Here is a 16,698-nt window from a genome sequence, read left to right on the forward strand (position 1 = left end):
CTTTCCTGTTTTAATCTTGTTAAATCTGTCGGTTTGCATGGTAGCTTGCATCTGACTTTTGTCTGTGGTTTTTTTTCCTCCATATGTTTCTTTACCTTCTGTTCAGATCTATTCTGAGAGCTATAATCATCACAGACTTTTTTTCCCAAACATATCCAATGTGATGTGTTCAAGCATGCTCAGTGACAAGATGCATCAAGCAATGCTCATGGAGAGTAACAGATAATAACTACAAGAAAGAAAAGCAAGAAAAGGACATAAAAGCTTACTGGCAAAACAGTTTCTCTCTTTAGTCTGATGAAAGGAAAACAGCTTATTCATCACTGTTGGCTTTTCTTGCTGAGCCACTAAGGGCTCAAAGTCCTACTGAGGTGGACCTCAGCTTTGAGTGAATACCAAGGAAAGAGATGTTAATGGTCAATGTTATCTGTTAGGTAGCCTTAAAACCACAGTTCAGTAACATTCAAGGAGACCTCTTTCATCATGCTTTTCTTGCAAGAAATCAGAAACTAATTGCAGATGGTGTGTTTTATACAATTATTTTCATTGGTTTTAATAGTGGATGTCACTATATTTCAGAATTCACTTCTGCAATTAAAAATCTAAGAATCAAAGTTATATTTTACTGAATACTCAAATAATAAATTTCCTAATTTATACTTCTAAGTATATCCTCAAAACTGCATACAGCGTTAGTCAGGAAAGTTTTTTACCCTCTATGTCCTAAACCTCTTGCCTGAAGGGCAACATGGTGAGATTGGATTCCAGGGAGGGCATCTTGAGAGTCCAATTTTACCCAAGATACTGAGGTTTCCAGTGTGTTTCAATGTTTTAAAAACTGCCTTGAAGAATATTTGAGTTTGTCTTCTACTTTTTCATAATCTTCTGCAATTTATCATTTTTAATTACTGCTGCTTTTGTATCTTCTGCCTTACTGTGTATTTCCTTGGTTGTATTAAACCTTCAGTAGAAGACTGGATAAACACCTCTTGCTTCCCAAGGGGTGCATTCTAGTAATCACATATTGAGAGCTGAAATACAAAACATTGCCTACCCCATTTCTGAAATAATTGCGTACAAAGGGGAACAGCATTTCCCACCATATTTTGAGCTGTTAAATGTTGACTTATTTGCAAATGTAGAAGATTGTTTGCTATTCTTTACCACGGTATTCCCAGGGGAAAGCATTACATCACCTCCCTTGTTTTCATTTAGATGCTTTTCTCATAATTCTTAGGCATAGCTCAGCAGCTATGAGTACCAGCAGTTTTACCAATAAAAATCAAATATAAACAGGCTTGGCTTTTAAACATGTATTATCTTTAAATATTTTTCTCAGTTTCATAATATGTACACTATCAGCATTTTGTTTCATGCTGCATTCACTTAAAATGGGCTTTATTCTTTAACAGTAGAAGGAGATTCCTTGTTTACATTACTACTATTATAATACTTGTCTCCTTTTGCCCTAATAGGGGGATGGAAAATACCTTGATCTACATTTCCTTTCAGTAGCAAAAATTTTTACAGTCTTTTTAAAAATAAATAGATAAATAATTAAACCCAGAGACCATGGAAAGTGTGGCAAAGCCAGGTGGTTCTTCAGATTTTCACAAGTACCAAACAGCATATTTGCAATGATTTTAAGACTTGAGAAGTTGAAGAGGGGAGGATTTTAGCAGAAAGAGCATACATGGTGACACAGGATTTAAGCCTCAGTTTCAGCTGACATTAGGAAGAATGAGCTGTGTGCTTATGTTACCGGCAGTTCTGTCAGTCCGTTTAATTTCTTACTTCACTTTTCAGTGTAAAGGGGTCTATAAAAGAGGGCAGAAATGAATATCTGGAAATGCTTATTTTGGATAGCATGCGTGAATATCCATAGACCAAACTGATGGCAGACTTTATTTCAAGATACATTAGACGTTTCCAACTCTTCATACTCAGAAGGCGGCAATGGATAGTGTTTGCTTTGGTTGGCTTCCAGTCTTTCTGAAGTAGTAACTGCTAGCTATATGCCTCCTCAGCAATCTGGCAGGCAATAGAGAAGACAAGAGAGTGAATGAGCCATAAATATAGCTATTATCACAAAAGGTGGGGTAAAATGCATCATTTGTCACTCCACGGAAGTCAGCCTAATGTCTGGGATAAAATATGTCACCTGTTGACTGTAAAGGTGCTCTTACAAATGTTGGCCTTGCACTAGTAGGTGTATTTTGTGCACAGAACTATTTTTCCCTTTTTTCTTCTAGTGCTAGGACAGGTATCTAGTAAACAGCTGAGATGCCAGACCTGAAGAAATATCAATGGACTCGTTTGATAATTGTCAGTCAGTCAATAATACATTGTTGATGTGACTTGTTTGTGTAGGAAAACGCCCAACACAGTTGGCTGTAGTAAAGAAAATGGCTGAGTGTCAGCACAGAAGACAGGAATGTCAGGGTCAAAGATATTTTGATGAAGGACCATGTGGGAGTAGCCTATGGAAATAATTAAAATAAATAGACTTAAGTTTAACTGAACTGAGAAGAGGCTGCAACAAGTGATGGAAATCTATAGTTGCATGTGAATGGAAAAAAAATCAAACCAAAATATCTGAGCTGTTGTTATGGAAATGAAATGTACTGATAACAGAACAAGATTTTTAGTTTTGTAAATGGTGTATCTGTTGACATGTTAAAAGTCTATTCAATTAACTCTGTGGTGGATACAAGACACACTATGTGCTGCCAAAATATGTGAGCTGATACAATATCAGCAAAATCCTTTTTATTAATAGAATATTAAAGATGAATGAAAAAGAGATCTTTTAAGACTTTTTTTTATCTTTGTCATTTACCAGATGAAGGAAAATTATTAAGATGGCATTCTTCTGAATATTATTACTTAATAGCAGAACTTTACCGATGTCTTCAAAAGAATAAGCCTTTGCTCTTCTCTGATTCACTTTGGTGGTGGTGGTTTGTGATTTTTTTTCTGGTTTCGAAAGCTGGATGATTCCTTTTGTTCAGACATTTCAGCTGCCTGTCCTAAAATAAAAAAAATAATTTGGAAACATAAGTGGATGAAAATAAAGGGAGTGATGTGTGTTTGTTAGTGTGGGAAAAAATGGTGTAGGAAAGTTTGATGTATTCAAAGTGTTTGAAACACCTCAAGCAGCTGTATCTTGTCATATTCTCTTGATTAAGCTGAAGAAGATAATTTCTGAAGATAGCTATGCTCCTGGTAACTTTGCAGGAAAAAAAGAAAAGAAAAATATCTTCAACTTCCGTAAAAAGTTTCACCAGGGCTAGACTTGGGTTCAGGGTACTATGAAGGCTACTGTGGTTACTGCTTTGGCCCTTCTTAACTGTTACTGTTTGGCCACCTTCTGTGATTTATTCTAAGCACTTACTGCTGGACCCTCAAGGAGGATTCAGCACATCCTCCCTAGTGTTTTTTGAGAGCAATAAACTTTGAAAGTTTGGTTGTGGTAATCTAGCTCTATAGCTTCCAGTTCCCTTTATCCATCAGCTCTATTTCAAAATGTAGCATTGTGGGTATTGTTAAATGTTTCTTGATGTGTGACAGGACATGCAGATTGATATTTTAGCCATGTAGTTGCTGGGATTCAGGAAGAAGAAATGATAGTCGTTAACTGCATGGGGGCTGTTGAAGGTCAGTTGTGTAGAGAGTTTAATGATTAGTCTGAGCCTTTTCTGGGATTCAGTAAAAGCTTTTATAGAAAATAGATGTCAGAGATTTTAGGAGATTTCTTGTTAGGTGGTCTGAAAATTATGTGAATAAAATACAAGAGACTTCTCAGATTGCTTTGCTTTCTGAGTATTATTTGCATGTTAAAATATTAGTGATTATATGCAGCATAATTTGCTGAAGTCTTAAATGTTGCCGGATGCTTCAGGACTATTGTTTTCTCAATAGGCAAATGATTAAGTTTTTCAAGAAATGCCACTGGCATGCAGACAACCATTTGTTTTCAGTTTTACTGTATAAAAGAGTTATGCATCCTAAAATTGTGTCTGATGAAATGTTGATCTGAAACCATGGTTCTGAGCGTCTTCCAAGTTCCAACTCAAATTACAGGCATTTGTGGAATTGGCATCGTCCCTGTCCTTGCAGACAGATGTTAACATCAGGAGAGTTCTCTGAGACTGTTAAACATAATGCAGAGCATTTATTTTACTGTTTATTTTTCCTAAAATACTCAATGAATTAGGTCTCTCTGATCCCCTTACTAACTCTGCTAGATATGGTTCTGGGAGTGGATGCATGCTAGCCTGCATTACTGTGGCAGTACCACCTTAGGCACTGTGGTGATGATCTTTTGTTGCTAAATCATTTGTAACCTCCTGATGAAAAGGTAGAAAGCAGTATTCAGTGGGACTAATGTGTTATGTCTAAGGAAGATAAGGAAGAGAAAGAACTTCACAGGGAGAGGAGCAGGCTGTTTGAGCTCTGTTGGTGGGAAACTGCACTTTTCAAGGATTGTCAGAATTGCCCAGAATGGAGTTTTCTCATGGCTGGCTGGGACTAGTGGCTCCTCCTAAGGGTTTCCTCAGCCCAGGGCATCCTTCAGCCACTCTTGACTTTATCTTGTTACGTGAGAATGAGGGGGTTTTGCTCTTCTTTCATTTATCGAAAGATAATTGTCAAGCTGAGGAACTGGGAGAGGTTTGGGTTGTTGGGGTTTTTTTTTTGGTTTTTTGTTTGTTTTTGTTTGGTTTTTTTTGGCTTAGTAGCACAACCAAAAAATACGCATTGAAATAATACCTGTAGCTATTTATGTGCAATCACATATTTCTGTCTATGGAGAAAAAGACAGGTTATAGCCAGCTGATGATGAGAAGGAAGAAGAGTTAGAAAACGTCTGGTGAACTTTACTTAAATGTTATATAGACTACTTCAAGCAATAAGTAAAGATAAAATAAAAATTTCAGGGCTGTTTCATGCTGGCTGTCCCTACAGAAATGTCAGGCATCTGGCAGGAGATGTAAATTCAGGCTTTTTTATAACGTTTTGCAGTAGAGAGAAAATGAAATGTTCACTGAAATGTGTTACTGTAGATATGTTGCTTGTGTCTGCTTAGTGCTCATTCCTGGAATACAGTTGCCTCTTTATTCCACCCATGGCGACAGTACCCTGTTTGTACAAAGCATGCCATTATTTTCAGGTTGGCACAAGTTGCACAGAAAACGGATTTTTCTATACTTTTTCTTTTGTATAAATCAAGGAAATTCCAAAATTAGAAATTGTTTCCCCTTCCTCCTGGTAATCAAGTGCCTTACTAATGACCTGCTTGGCACAGCTGCTACTTGGTGTAGAACTTAAGTGTGGATTTAAAAGAAGGATCTGATGCATCCATTTTGTGGTAGTACACAAGCTTGATACTAGGAACAGAACTCTAATGCTATAAACCTAACAAGGAGTTTATGATTTTAGTTTTGAAGCTAACTTACAGTTAACAGATGTTGGCACAACCATATGTTTACGATTGAAAAACTGTTTAGTTTTTCATTTTCTGGTCTGAAAAATTGACAAACTAACTTGTTAGCTTTGAAGATGGGTTTTTTCTTCAATTACAGTGCTTTCATAGGCAACATCTAATCTAGTCCCGAGGAAAAAGCCTGCTTTTCTTCTGAACAGCGCATGGCTTGTGCTGTAGATTCAGTGTTGCAGTTCTATGATATTTGCTTCTAGTCGTTTTTAGAAGTTCAGCCGATTGAAAAGCATCAATGTAAGTTGTTTTACCTAAAAAAAAGTTCCAATGGCATTTAAATTTCAAGGAAGGACCACTATTTTTTGCTTATCTGTTGGCAAGAGAATATGTAGTGTGGGGCATGCTTCAGTGCTCATCTCATTCCCAGGTCTTTCCTAATTGCAAACTGCTATAAAAAACAAAGTTCAAAATGAGTTTTTGCTAGATTCTCCAATTAATTTTATCACAAGAAATATTTTTAATAGCAATGGAAACTTGCTGGAAAAGCTTTATCACTTCTGTGTGAATCTCTTATACTATGAACCAGAAAGATAAGCAAGTGGAATAAAAGCTTTATTGCTCTGAAAAAGCTATAATTCATCTGATGTAATATTGCCTTTAAAAAAATCCCAATTTTTAGTATTCAATATAAAGTATGGCAAAATACACAGTCAGCATAGCTATATGGTGTATTACTTGTAATTTTCAGAGCCAATTCAGAAGAGAAGTTCTGTTATCCCTATGAATTCCAGGTTGTTGGGAATAGAGAAGTCAGTCTAGAAAGAAACTTAAGGAACTTCCTTGGGCACATGCATCATTGATGAGCTGTAGCCAGTATTGTGAGTTTCAAGTTCTTGGATATCTTGAATTAGACCTAAAAACCATGAGCTAAACTTTGGATTTCTAAACAATATTTTGGAATTTCCAGTATTTTGGAGGTAAGTTAAGAGAATGACTCAAATGTGCCTGATGGACATAAACCAGGAGGCAGCATTGCTCCCCATCCCTGCACTGTCAACAGCCCTTGAGCTTTTCACCCAGCACTTGATTCCACAAACTGACTCATGAACACCAACACCAGTGCATTGACTGAATTGAAGAACAGACAGCACAACAGCCTCTTGATAAAGTGCATCTTGCTTCTTGCTGCAGCAACATTTTGGATTTTCACTTGGTGATCCCTTGCTGCTGATGGCTCACATAGTTTGTTCTATATTTATATTTTATATATGATTGTGAATGTTACCCTTAGGGGCTGAATGGTCTTTAGCTTTGCATACTCATGCAAGGGAATGAGTTTGATTTCCTGAGAACGCCCTTCTGGTACCCATGACAAGGGAAGGAAGGATGGGGGCAGAGCGTGCTGTGCAAGAGGGCTGGAGGGATGGCGCCCGCCCGGCACACAGCCTGCCGTCTGCCCGCAGCCCTCGCACACTGGGGCCTTTATTCAGTGCCACATACATGCACCAGAAGCAGCCCACAGAATGTCCTTGGCACAGCCTGGCTTTGTGCAGTCTCTTGCTTGGGGACAGGCTGTGGTCATTGCATAGCGTGTTACAAGATTCCTTCATGAAGCATTCTTTCCAGCCATTAGAGTGATTTTTATTTTGTTGTTAAATTAAAGTTTGCTGGAACTGTCAATTTTTCAACTGGGTAAAGCTGTCTGCATGCGTGGGAAATAACTACAATATAAGTAACAGGGTTCGTTACACATTCAAAGCTACAACTGGTAATTCCTGAGCAGAAGAAATGAGTAAGCTTCCTGGGCAGATAAACAACCTTATGAAAGGAAAGAACAAGTTGGATTGGATAAGTCAAGCCTGTCTTTAAGGAGAAATAACTGAAAATGTCTAGTGTAGCTGTGCAAAACTATAGGATTACTATACACATATGGAAAAGAATGTATTCTCTGTATTTTTTAGGACAATCATAAATTATTTTATGCAGAATTTGAAATATTGTAACATCTTTTACATCAGGGTATTGTTTCATCAGAGTATAAATATTTATATTTTGAACTGTCTCAAAAATGTATAATATTCTTTGCCATTAATTTTTTTTCCACAGAAATTGTTCCCTTCAAGTACTGTATTTAAGGTTGATGTAAAAGGAATATTATGAATGCATTATCATTTAAATTCCTGACTATTTCAGGTCTAGAATTCTGTCTGGACAAACAGAGGACAGTTTTCACTGATGTTTTTAAGTTGCAGGTGGGAAAACATTAATTATTGTACAACTGTTGTCCACATACACAATATCTTTGTCTCTCAAATATTGGCAGCCACTTGGTTTTGGCAAGTCTAACACAGCTGGGCTGAACTTTTCAAACTCATGTCCAGTGTGTGGGGTTTTTCCTCCTTTATTTATACCTAAAATGACCCATCATGATACCCATTTCTTGGCTTCCTATTTTGGGATCTTTTGTGACATCTTGTCTTATGTAGGACCCCTGGGGGGAATTGAAATGCAAAGAGAGGTGATGCTGTGTATGTCTGTTGGGGATGTCCAGATAAAATGTTAGCTGAGACTCCCAAAGTTGAGGTCTCCTCCTTTTGGGGAGAGACAGAGAATAAGGACCCTTTTTTCTTGTGCGAGAGGCCGCTTGCAGTTTGCAAATGTGTTGACAAAGGTCTAGTCTTTAGATAGGAGGGGCCATAATCTCTTCTTAAGTATGTCATGGGGCCAGTGTAGTTCAAAGAAAACAAAATTTAAAAAAACTTTAGCTTTCTGATTATGAAATTTCTTTTTGCAAAGCATTCTACACCCTCAATCCCAATTAGCAGTGTTCAGCGCATCCAAAATTCAGTTATCATTTGGGAACACAGAATCTGTTACACATTTTATGGCTATCACCCTGTATTTCAGACTTCAAAATAAGCTTATTCAAAATAAAAAAGGGTTCCTAGTCTAATACAAATAGAAATCTTATACATTCTTCCTAACGCCATAAAAAACACTTTCCAGCTGTAAGCAGTTCTTGCAGGACAGAAAATTGTGATTCAGCATGTTGAGTGCTTACAAACCAAAAATTTAAATGAACACAGATTGATTACCGGGTAATTAGTATTGATAGAAGCTGAAGTTAGGTCCAAAACATTGAGGTTGTTTCTGTCTGGCTAACTCTTTTGTTGGAAAGTTTCACATCGAGTGAAATTTCAATCTTGTGGAACCAAAAAAAGAAGTTTGAAATATCTGACTTTCCTGGAGAATAGAAATTCCCCTGTGCTCACCAGCCCTTCCCCAACCTGTGAAAGCTGACACAAGAAGTTGTTTACAGAAAAAATTTAGAGTCTATTAATATAAAAAAAATATTAACCTTGAAAAAGCAGCAGCATTCCCCTGGTTTTCTTGGTAACTGTGTGCCCTGTTAGACCAGTCATACTCTGAAATGCATTTCATTTCTGGCGTGTGGCATGTCTTTGTCCAAAAGCTTCTAAAGTCCCATACAAATGTAGTTCTCCTTTAATTTTATAACTGTGGCTCTAATTCAGATAATTTCCCAGTGTAGAACTGATGGAGGACTTCAGCATTTTAATGGCAGGGGAGGAGTTGCTGCTCTGAAGCATTACCATAAACTGAACGCTTCCTAGGTGGCACTGAGAGGTTCTGGGTGCTGTCTGCTGCCATCTTTGCATGTGGAAAGGCTCAGTTCACCTCCAAATTTCCATGAAGCTGTTCACTAAAATATTTATCTATTCCAAAGAAACATCTCGGTGCCAAGCTTGAGAATAGATGACATTTCAGCATGTTTGTTCGCAACTCATGAAATATATAAGTGTGCAATTTTCTGTTTCTCGCTAGTTTGGCTTTTATACCTAAATTACAGCCAGGTGCACAGCTTAGGCCTTGCTTGAACTTTGATGGTTTGCTGATCTCTTTACTGTAAGTGTGCACAAGTAAGATGGTATAAACGGCTTGCCTTTTTCTTAAAACCCAAAAGGTCGTTACAATTTTAATACGCTCAGGTGGTGCTTCAAAGAACTCTTTGTTATTTTACACAGCTAATTCTAAGTAGATGTACATGATATTTCCAGTAACAGAATCTCAATTAAGCCCTTTATTCTTGTAAAACCTAATTTCTGTTAAAACTTCAATGTACTACATTGCTAAACCTGAATATTTTAGAACTTTTTAAACCTTAGAGTGTTTCTAAAAATAAACTGGCATCAACTTTTTCAGTATCATTTAATATGTATAACAAACCCACTAACCTGAAAAAAAAGAGAGTTATGTTTTGAAGGAGATTCAATTTCCAAAAGAACAAAACAAAGTTTAAGCTTTGACAACAAGCTGGGTAACAAAAGAAACCCAAGTCATTGAGGAAAAGTACCTAATCTTCATGTCAGCTTGACATACTCAATTGTAGGATAGAACTTTCTTTTCAGTGATCTGTTTTGAAAGCCATGAAATAGTCAATAGCAAATGTTAATCTCTCAAGATGTGTGAACCCTCAAAAAAACCCAACCGCCATGGACCCGTTTTGCATGGTGTTGACCTGAATAAGCGGATAATGTGCTTAAGCAGCTTATTCATTCTTCAGTGTCTTTTGGAAAGAGAGCGGCTCCACAATGATTTGCCACTCAGGGCTCAGACGTGACCACTGTTCTTTTCACTTGCTGAATGTTTCATTCTTTTGTCTCCACCCTGGGTTTCTCCATACGTTGTTCCAAACAGGACTATAAAGGAACTTTTGGTGGCTATTTCTTGTCGAACTGTAACGTTTGTGAAGCAGAATGCACTGAGCTGTAAAGGAATTTTGAACTCTGGGTATATAGCTGGCCAAGCTTTTCATCAGAGTTGTGTCACTGAATTAATTGTCTCTGCTTGCAAGACTTCCCAGGCTGGAAGTTTAAACATACCCAGAAACATTGCATTAATTGTTTTAAGTATTCCACATTATATTTCAGAATCAAAGGTATGTGAATGAATTCATGCAGTGGCCTTATAAATGGAGTTGTTTCAGAGTTCTGAGTTTTAGCATTGCCTATAGATTTAAATGCTCACAGACATGAAAGATGCAAAAGTGCCAAAAGGAGTGTAAGATCCTGTGTTTCAAGGCTGACCCATGGCTTGTTTAGCACTTTCCAAACAGCATAATGCCCATTTGTCTTGAAACTATTTCAGAGAATCACTCCCCAACTTAAGCTGGCTTCTTGAAGAAATCAGTGTGACTCAGTCTGGCCCTGAACTGTTTTGGAAACATTTCTTCAGAATTTAAAAAATAAAAGGACCAAAGATATAGATAGATTGAGTGATGATTTTTTTTTTTTTTTTTTTTTCCATTTTAAGCATTGTTTTACAAAATGAGAGAACAGACATTGTTTAATAAAAAGCTTGTGGAATTATGTTAAAGGAGAAAATCAATTTAGGAAGAAGAGTTATGGGTGTTGGAAAGGGCATAAGTCACACTGAATTAGACTGTGGAGCATGTGGTATGCTTGCACAGGATATGGAGCAGCAGAAGCCTACTGGTGTGGAAAGCTGTGGCAACAGGATTTTAGAAATGGGATTTCTCTTTCTGAGTCCTACCTTGATGCTCCTGGGAGAGGCGCCTGTCTCTTGGCAGTTCTGCTTTCCAACCTTGCGTGCTCAGTCTGTTGGAAAGCACAAGCATCTCCCACAGGGTTTCCAAACTTGTCTTAAGTTTTCACATTGGTAGTTCATTTGCAATTCGTGTGACTTCAGCTCCTAAAGAAATAAATTAGCAACATGGTCTCTATTTTTCTTTATGATGGTTTTCTAGTTAAAGTTTGTGTACACATTTGTGCAGCCATGTTGGTTTTAGCAAATTGGTTCTGGATGAAAAATGTTTGGTCAAGCTCCTGACTGGTTCTGCAAGCTGTTTGGGCATGTGTGGGAGGATTGCACATTAGATACACTGGAGAAATTAGCTTATTTATTTTCAGAGGCCTGGGGAAAAAAAAGTCAAAGAATGTCTTTATGTGAGAGTTCCTGGAAGAGCCAGTGAAAGTGTTGAGACCAGGGAATTGCTGTAGCTGGAGTGAATTGTCAAAAGTGATTGTAAAACACTTTGAACACGTTTAGTAATTTGTATGTTATAATTTAGAAATACATCGGGCAAAACCAAGACCTTCTAGGAGTGAAGACATGGAATAATACAGGCTTGGCATTTTTGTGGACCTAGGGAAAAGTCTGGATCATAAATCTAACAGGAGAAAAAGTACAAGATTGAAGTGTGGACAAATTCAGAAATCATACACAAACTATGGACCTGGGTATCTGAAATGGAGAATGCTGGAATATAAACTGATAATTTAAGAAGCTTGGAAAGAAAAGGTCTAAGGCTTGACATTTTTGGCATATTGAATTTTAGAAAGCAGCACATTTTCTGAATGTCAGCTCATCAACACAGTTGAAATGATGGACTCTGGGAGAAAGTTTTGAAACATGATGATAAGAGTAAAGAAAATGGCTTTTTAAAAATGTCAGAACACTGTCAGGATGTAAAGGAAAAAGAGAAAAGTACCAACTGAAGCTTTATAAGATACTTTTGAAACCTGACTTCCCAGAATAAACTTTTACTTTTTCACTTGGAAACAATACACTTCCTTTGAGACTAGGGTATCCCTTTTCCTTGATACGAAAGGGTGTTTCTTTAATCTCTTTGTTGTGTTTCTTAGGTCTTTATATAGAGGTGGATAAATGAGTATGTACTTCATATGCTTGGGTTAATCCTTAAACACTGTGTTGTTGTCCCCTTTTTATTAACTTCGAGTGTACTCATGTAACTTGCTCATGTAATAGTTCAATCCTTTTTTTTTTTTTTAACAGATGTTGCTGAAAGATCCTTTGTACATTGGGCTGAGACACAAGAGAGTCAGAGGTCAAGCCTATGATGATCTTCTTGATGAATTCATGGAAGCTGTAACTTCAAGGTATGTGATATATTTGTGCTATTCGTTGGTGAATTCCACTGTGAACTTCATCTTTTGAGAAATAAAGGTCAGTAGCTTATGAAAGGAAGACAGAGCTGTTAAGTTACTGATCATTTTTATTTTGAGCGTAGTATTTTATAACTGAAGTACTTGCCTTTAATATTGCAGTTTTATGAATTCACTGCATGACTGGTAGAACTCCTCTTGAGATAAACTATGTTTTTCAAACTTCTTTTTCAAGATTTGGATTGTATTTGCCTAGTAATTTTCTATGCCTAGCACTGTGCCTATGTGATTTTCTCTGTCTCTGTGATTTCATGTGTGAGATGTCAGTAGCCTGCAAGAAGCTATCAGACTTGGCAACCCCTGCGTCTGCCCCTACAGAAACCACAACAGGACTAAGCTTTCATGTTTTGTTTTTAAATGTCATGGTATGGACCTATACCAAGTCAGATCTTTCTCTTGCTTTTTATTTCCTATACAGAAAGTAGTTAAATTTATTATTGGACCACGATGCATAACATAGTCTTCTCACATGTCAAATAACACATTTGCTCATATTTTCCTTGTTTGTTAAAATATTTGGAGTTCTAGCCCTGCATTCAATATATATACCTAAAATAGCGTGAGTGTCAACATCCTTAGCAGAATGTATTTCTGCATATGCGTCCCAAAGCTGGGGCTGAGCTGTGGGACCTGAAAATACTTTCCAACTCCTCAGTCTTGGCTTGTGCCCCATCTGCATTTTGACTCCATGTTGGGACCCTACCTGGATGTGTACAATCTCTGTTCTTCCTGCCCTAGTTCCTGTGCAAAAGAAACTTGGGCAAGCTGTAGTATTAGTTTCCATACCTGAACCACATACTCCTTCATGGATTTTTGTACTCTTCCCTACCAGCCCCAGTTGGCTGACACTCCCTTGTTCATAATCTTGCTATGGAAGTTGCTGGTTTGGCTCCCCTGTAATGTGTTTGCTCCTCTTCTGAGTATTCCCTTTCTGCTAAAATTGATGCATTTTCACCTTCCCAATAGAAGGTTTAGAGCATTAGAAATTGCTCGGTGGACCATGTCTAACTTAATGCACTCCCTAAGTCGCCGTTTCTTTAAAATGGGCCACAGTTGTTCATACTGAGGGAAATGATCAGAGTCAAATAGAAGATCATCTCAAGAATGTCTGAAGGTCTGGTTGACGTGCTTTTTTTACATAAGCATCTTTAAAGCTATAATTTTGAGCAATTCATGTTTGCTTGACCTTCTGAAAGATCACTTGGTTCTCAGCTAAATCTGTCATGGTCTATAATGGTGTCATTTATTGCATGTTTAAAGTGGAGCACTTACAAATTATAATTCAAACTTTGCATGGTTTGCTTTTGAATTGTTTTGGCTGTAGTGTGACATGTGTATTGATTATGATACTCATTTTCTAAGGTGAAGGGAAAAGTGATGATAAGTCAAACTGAAGTCCATTTGCTCCATAATTTCCTATGTTTCTAAATTCAAGTTTGTGTTTGGCATGCAACTGGCAGACTCAGCACTAGCAGCTGGTTCTGGTGTGGTGGGTCTGACTGTTAAAGATGCAGGTCATGATTTGTTTTATTGTGTATTACTTTCCCTTTCCAGCCATTGTGGTGTTCTAGGTATTATTATACTCTTGTTAAATGCTAGTTATCTTTTATTTGTGAAAGTTTCTCTTCTGTTTTTCCTCTTTTCACTTTTCCTAGCCTTTTGCTGGCTGTTGCACAGAGGGAGCATTTGCTTCACTAATTTTAGATGCATGTTTCGTCAGTTGCATTTTAGGTTAGTACTGTTTATTGTTACTTACTGCCATAGTGGTCCAGAAGAGGCTTTCTTATTCAGCATTGCCTAATCAATTCTGACAATGGGGGAAGTTCTGAGGAAATCTATTGTCAGGTTTTCAGTACCATGGAGTATTCATCTCCAACAGATACATAACCATGGACATCATAAAGCACAAGGCTGTCGTGTATTTTTAATAAGCCAAATTTAAAGACAGGCTTTTAAGGTCATGACAAATATTTTCCAGTTGGAAAACTATGTGAAATACCTGTTTTAGATCTTTTTCACCCTCATAATTTTCCAGAGAAGCTAAATGCTGGTAGAAGCGAGAGCCAGGTTTCAGAGGCACTGCCTGGGAACAAGCAAAAGCAGGCAGCTGTACAGAGCAGTGCGCTTTGTATGGGCTTTTCATTGGCTTTCAGGGAATCTTTCTAGACATGCACATCATCTTGATTGATTGATAAATTTTGAAAATCTACATTTTTATAAGCTGATCCAGCATCATTTATGGTGTTTCATGTTGAAATGTCACTTTTACACAGTAAATGTCATGATGCGTGATAAAGAAAATGTTTTATAAAAAAGCATGTCATAGGAAGGTATAGTTTCATCAACTACAATACTTTCCTCTTCTCAGCCTCCACTGTTATTCACCCCAAAAAAGTTCTTCTGAAATTAAATTATCTATGACAGGGTCTGGATTTGAAAAAAACCCAAAACAACACAAGTCATCCATTACTGAAAGGTTTTGGTACAGTATCCAGTGTGCTATCATGGCAGAATGGAACTAGTACAATGTGATTTTTCCCAGATGTGAGAAGGCAGAAGCATGTGGAAAGTATCTGGATTTATGCTGACATAAATCCCGTAACAGCTTTTATTTATTTACATATGTATACATTTATCTGTTTATTTATTACCAGTGCCAGCAGCTGCTCTTTCTGAGGGCAGGTGTTGTAATTTCTCTGGGCATTACCAGGTGTTTCTTGCTTTTGTGTCAGTGCGGTCATTTATGGGAACAGGAATATTCTAAATGGCAGGAATGTTTTATAACATGAAAAAGAAATGGACAGTTGTCTTCATCGCTGAAGAACGTAAATCAACTGATATTCAGAAACATTTGTTGAGTTTCTGCCCTATGGAGAAATGGGTCATAAAACATTTTATACAGAGACGTAAATTTTTCCAAATGACAAGTTGTTCTTAAATATCTGTGTTTACAGAGGAAACTCTGAGAGGAGGGATTGCTAAACAAGACTTTGGTAGATACGATTGATCCACCAAGGCTTCCTTAGAAATTACTCTTTTTATCCCAGTTCCTGTCTCTTCCCTATTTGCTTGCGATGATGCAAAGAGAAATAAATCAGTGACAAAGAGGTATTCAAGTACAACAGTGAAGGGATTATGGAAACGCTTGAGGGGGAAAAATATGTAGAATGGAGATGGAAAAAGAAATGACGGGAGGGAGAGGGAAAATGAGCCTTTTTAATAGCGGGGATTTGAATTTCCTTGTCTCAAGCAAAAAGTAGATTTAAAGGGTCTGGAATTTTTTCCTTTACTTTGAAGGACACTTCATTTTCACAAATCTGGTAAAGATAACTCTACCTTAAACTTCTCTAAAAATGTCAGAGTAGGGAAGACCAGCATTGCATCCTACCAGTTTGCTTTCTGCTGCAGACCATCCCCCATGGAAGGCACACCTGAACCTCTCTTTTTTAGAAAGAGACATAGAAAACTTTTAGAAAATGAAAAGAATCTGGTATAATTCCCATAGGTTATTTCCTTGCCTATGTACTGCAAGCCCCAAAAGTTTGACTTTATTATTATGCTAAACCCCATGGATTAGTGATGCATAGAAGCAACCCTGTATCACTGAAATTATCTTTCTCTGTGTGTGTGATGCTGAGTTTTCACTTTCATTTCAAGATGCAAATAACAGTGGTGGACCCCCAAAAAGTAATATCATGTCATTTATGTTCTCTTCTGTAATCATATTTTAATTAAATCCTTTCCCACTCTTTTTATATGCTGTACTTTTCTCATGTTTGTGAACTATAAACCAAGCTGCTGACAATTGTAATTCAGTATGTTCTGTCCTAAATCACCATGATGTAGTCATTATTCCTCATTTGCCTGATTACATTATTCACAGATGGTAGCAGAGTTTTATTTCACATCATGTGTTAGTTTTAAACAGTGTTTTATGGTAAATACAGTTTATCTAACTTTGAAAACAATGATAAAAGTAACATGTCCACAAAATAAAAATACACAAATATTTTAATAGATGTTTTCATTTAGTAGGTTACATTAGAATATATTTCAATTTGTGAATAACTTAATTCAGACAGCCCTTACTTCTGGCAAGAAGTCAACATAAAAGGTGCTTATTCTATGCATCATTAAGGAAATGGTTGAACCGCACAATGGTTTTGACAATGTGTTCAAGCACAAACTGTGAGTGTAAGAACACTGGTGCCTCTGTCCTCTTTTGCACCATAGTGGTGCAAGACCAAGACTTCTGTC

The 16,698-nt window shown here is 37.2% G+C and overlaps 1 protein-coding gene across 2 annotated transcripts in view; it reads left to right on the top strand.

Annotated features, from left to right (window-relative positions):
* Nucleotides 1–16,698, top strand: part of ME1 (malic enzyme 1) — a 170,290-nt gene that overhangs the window by 80,396 nt on the left and 73,196 nt on the right. For both annotated transcript variants that reach the window (XM_030490125.1, XM_030490126.1), the window contains exon 6: nucleotides 12,272–12,375. In XM_030490125.1, coding sequence (XP_030345985.1) covers nucleotides 12,272–12,375 — 104 coding nt within the window. The remainder of the gene's footprint in view (nucleotides 1–12,271; nucleotides 12,376–16,698) is intronic.

The sequence above is a fragment of the Strigops habroptila genome, chromosome 6 (genome assembly GCF_004027225.2).
Source record: "Strigops habroptila isolate Jane chromosome 6, bStrHab1.2.pri, whole genome shotgun sequence".
Taxonomy (NCBI): domain Eukaryota; kingdom Metazoa; phylum Chordata; class Aves; order Psittaciformes; family Psittacidae; genus Strigops; species Strigops habroptila.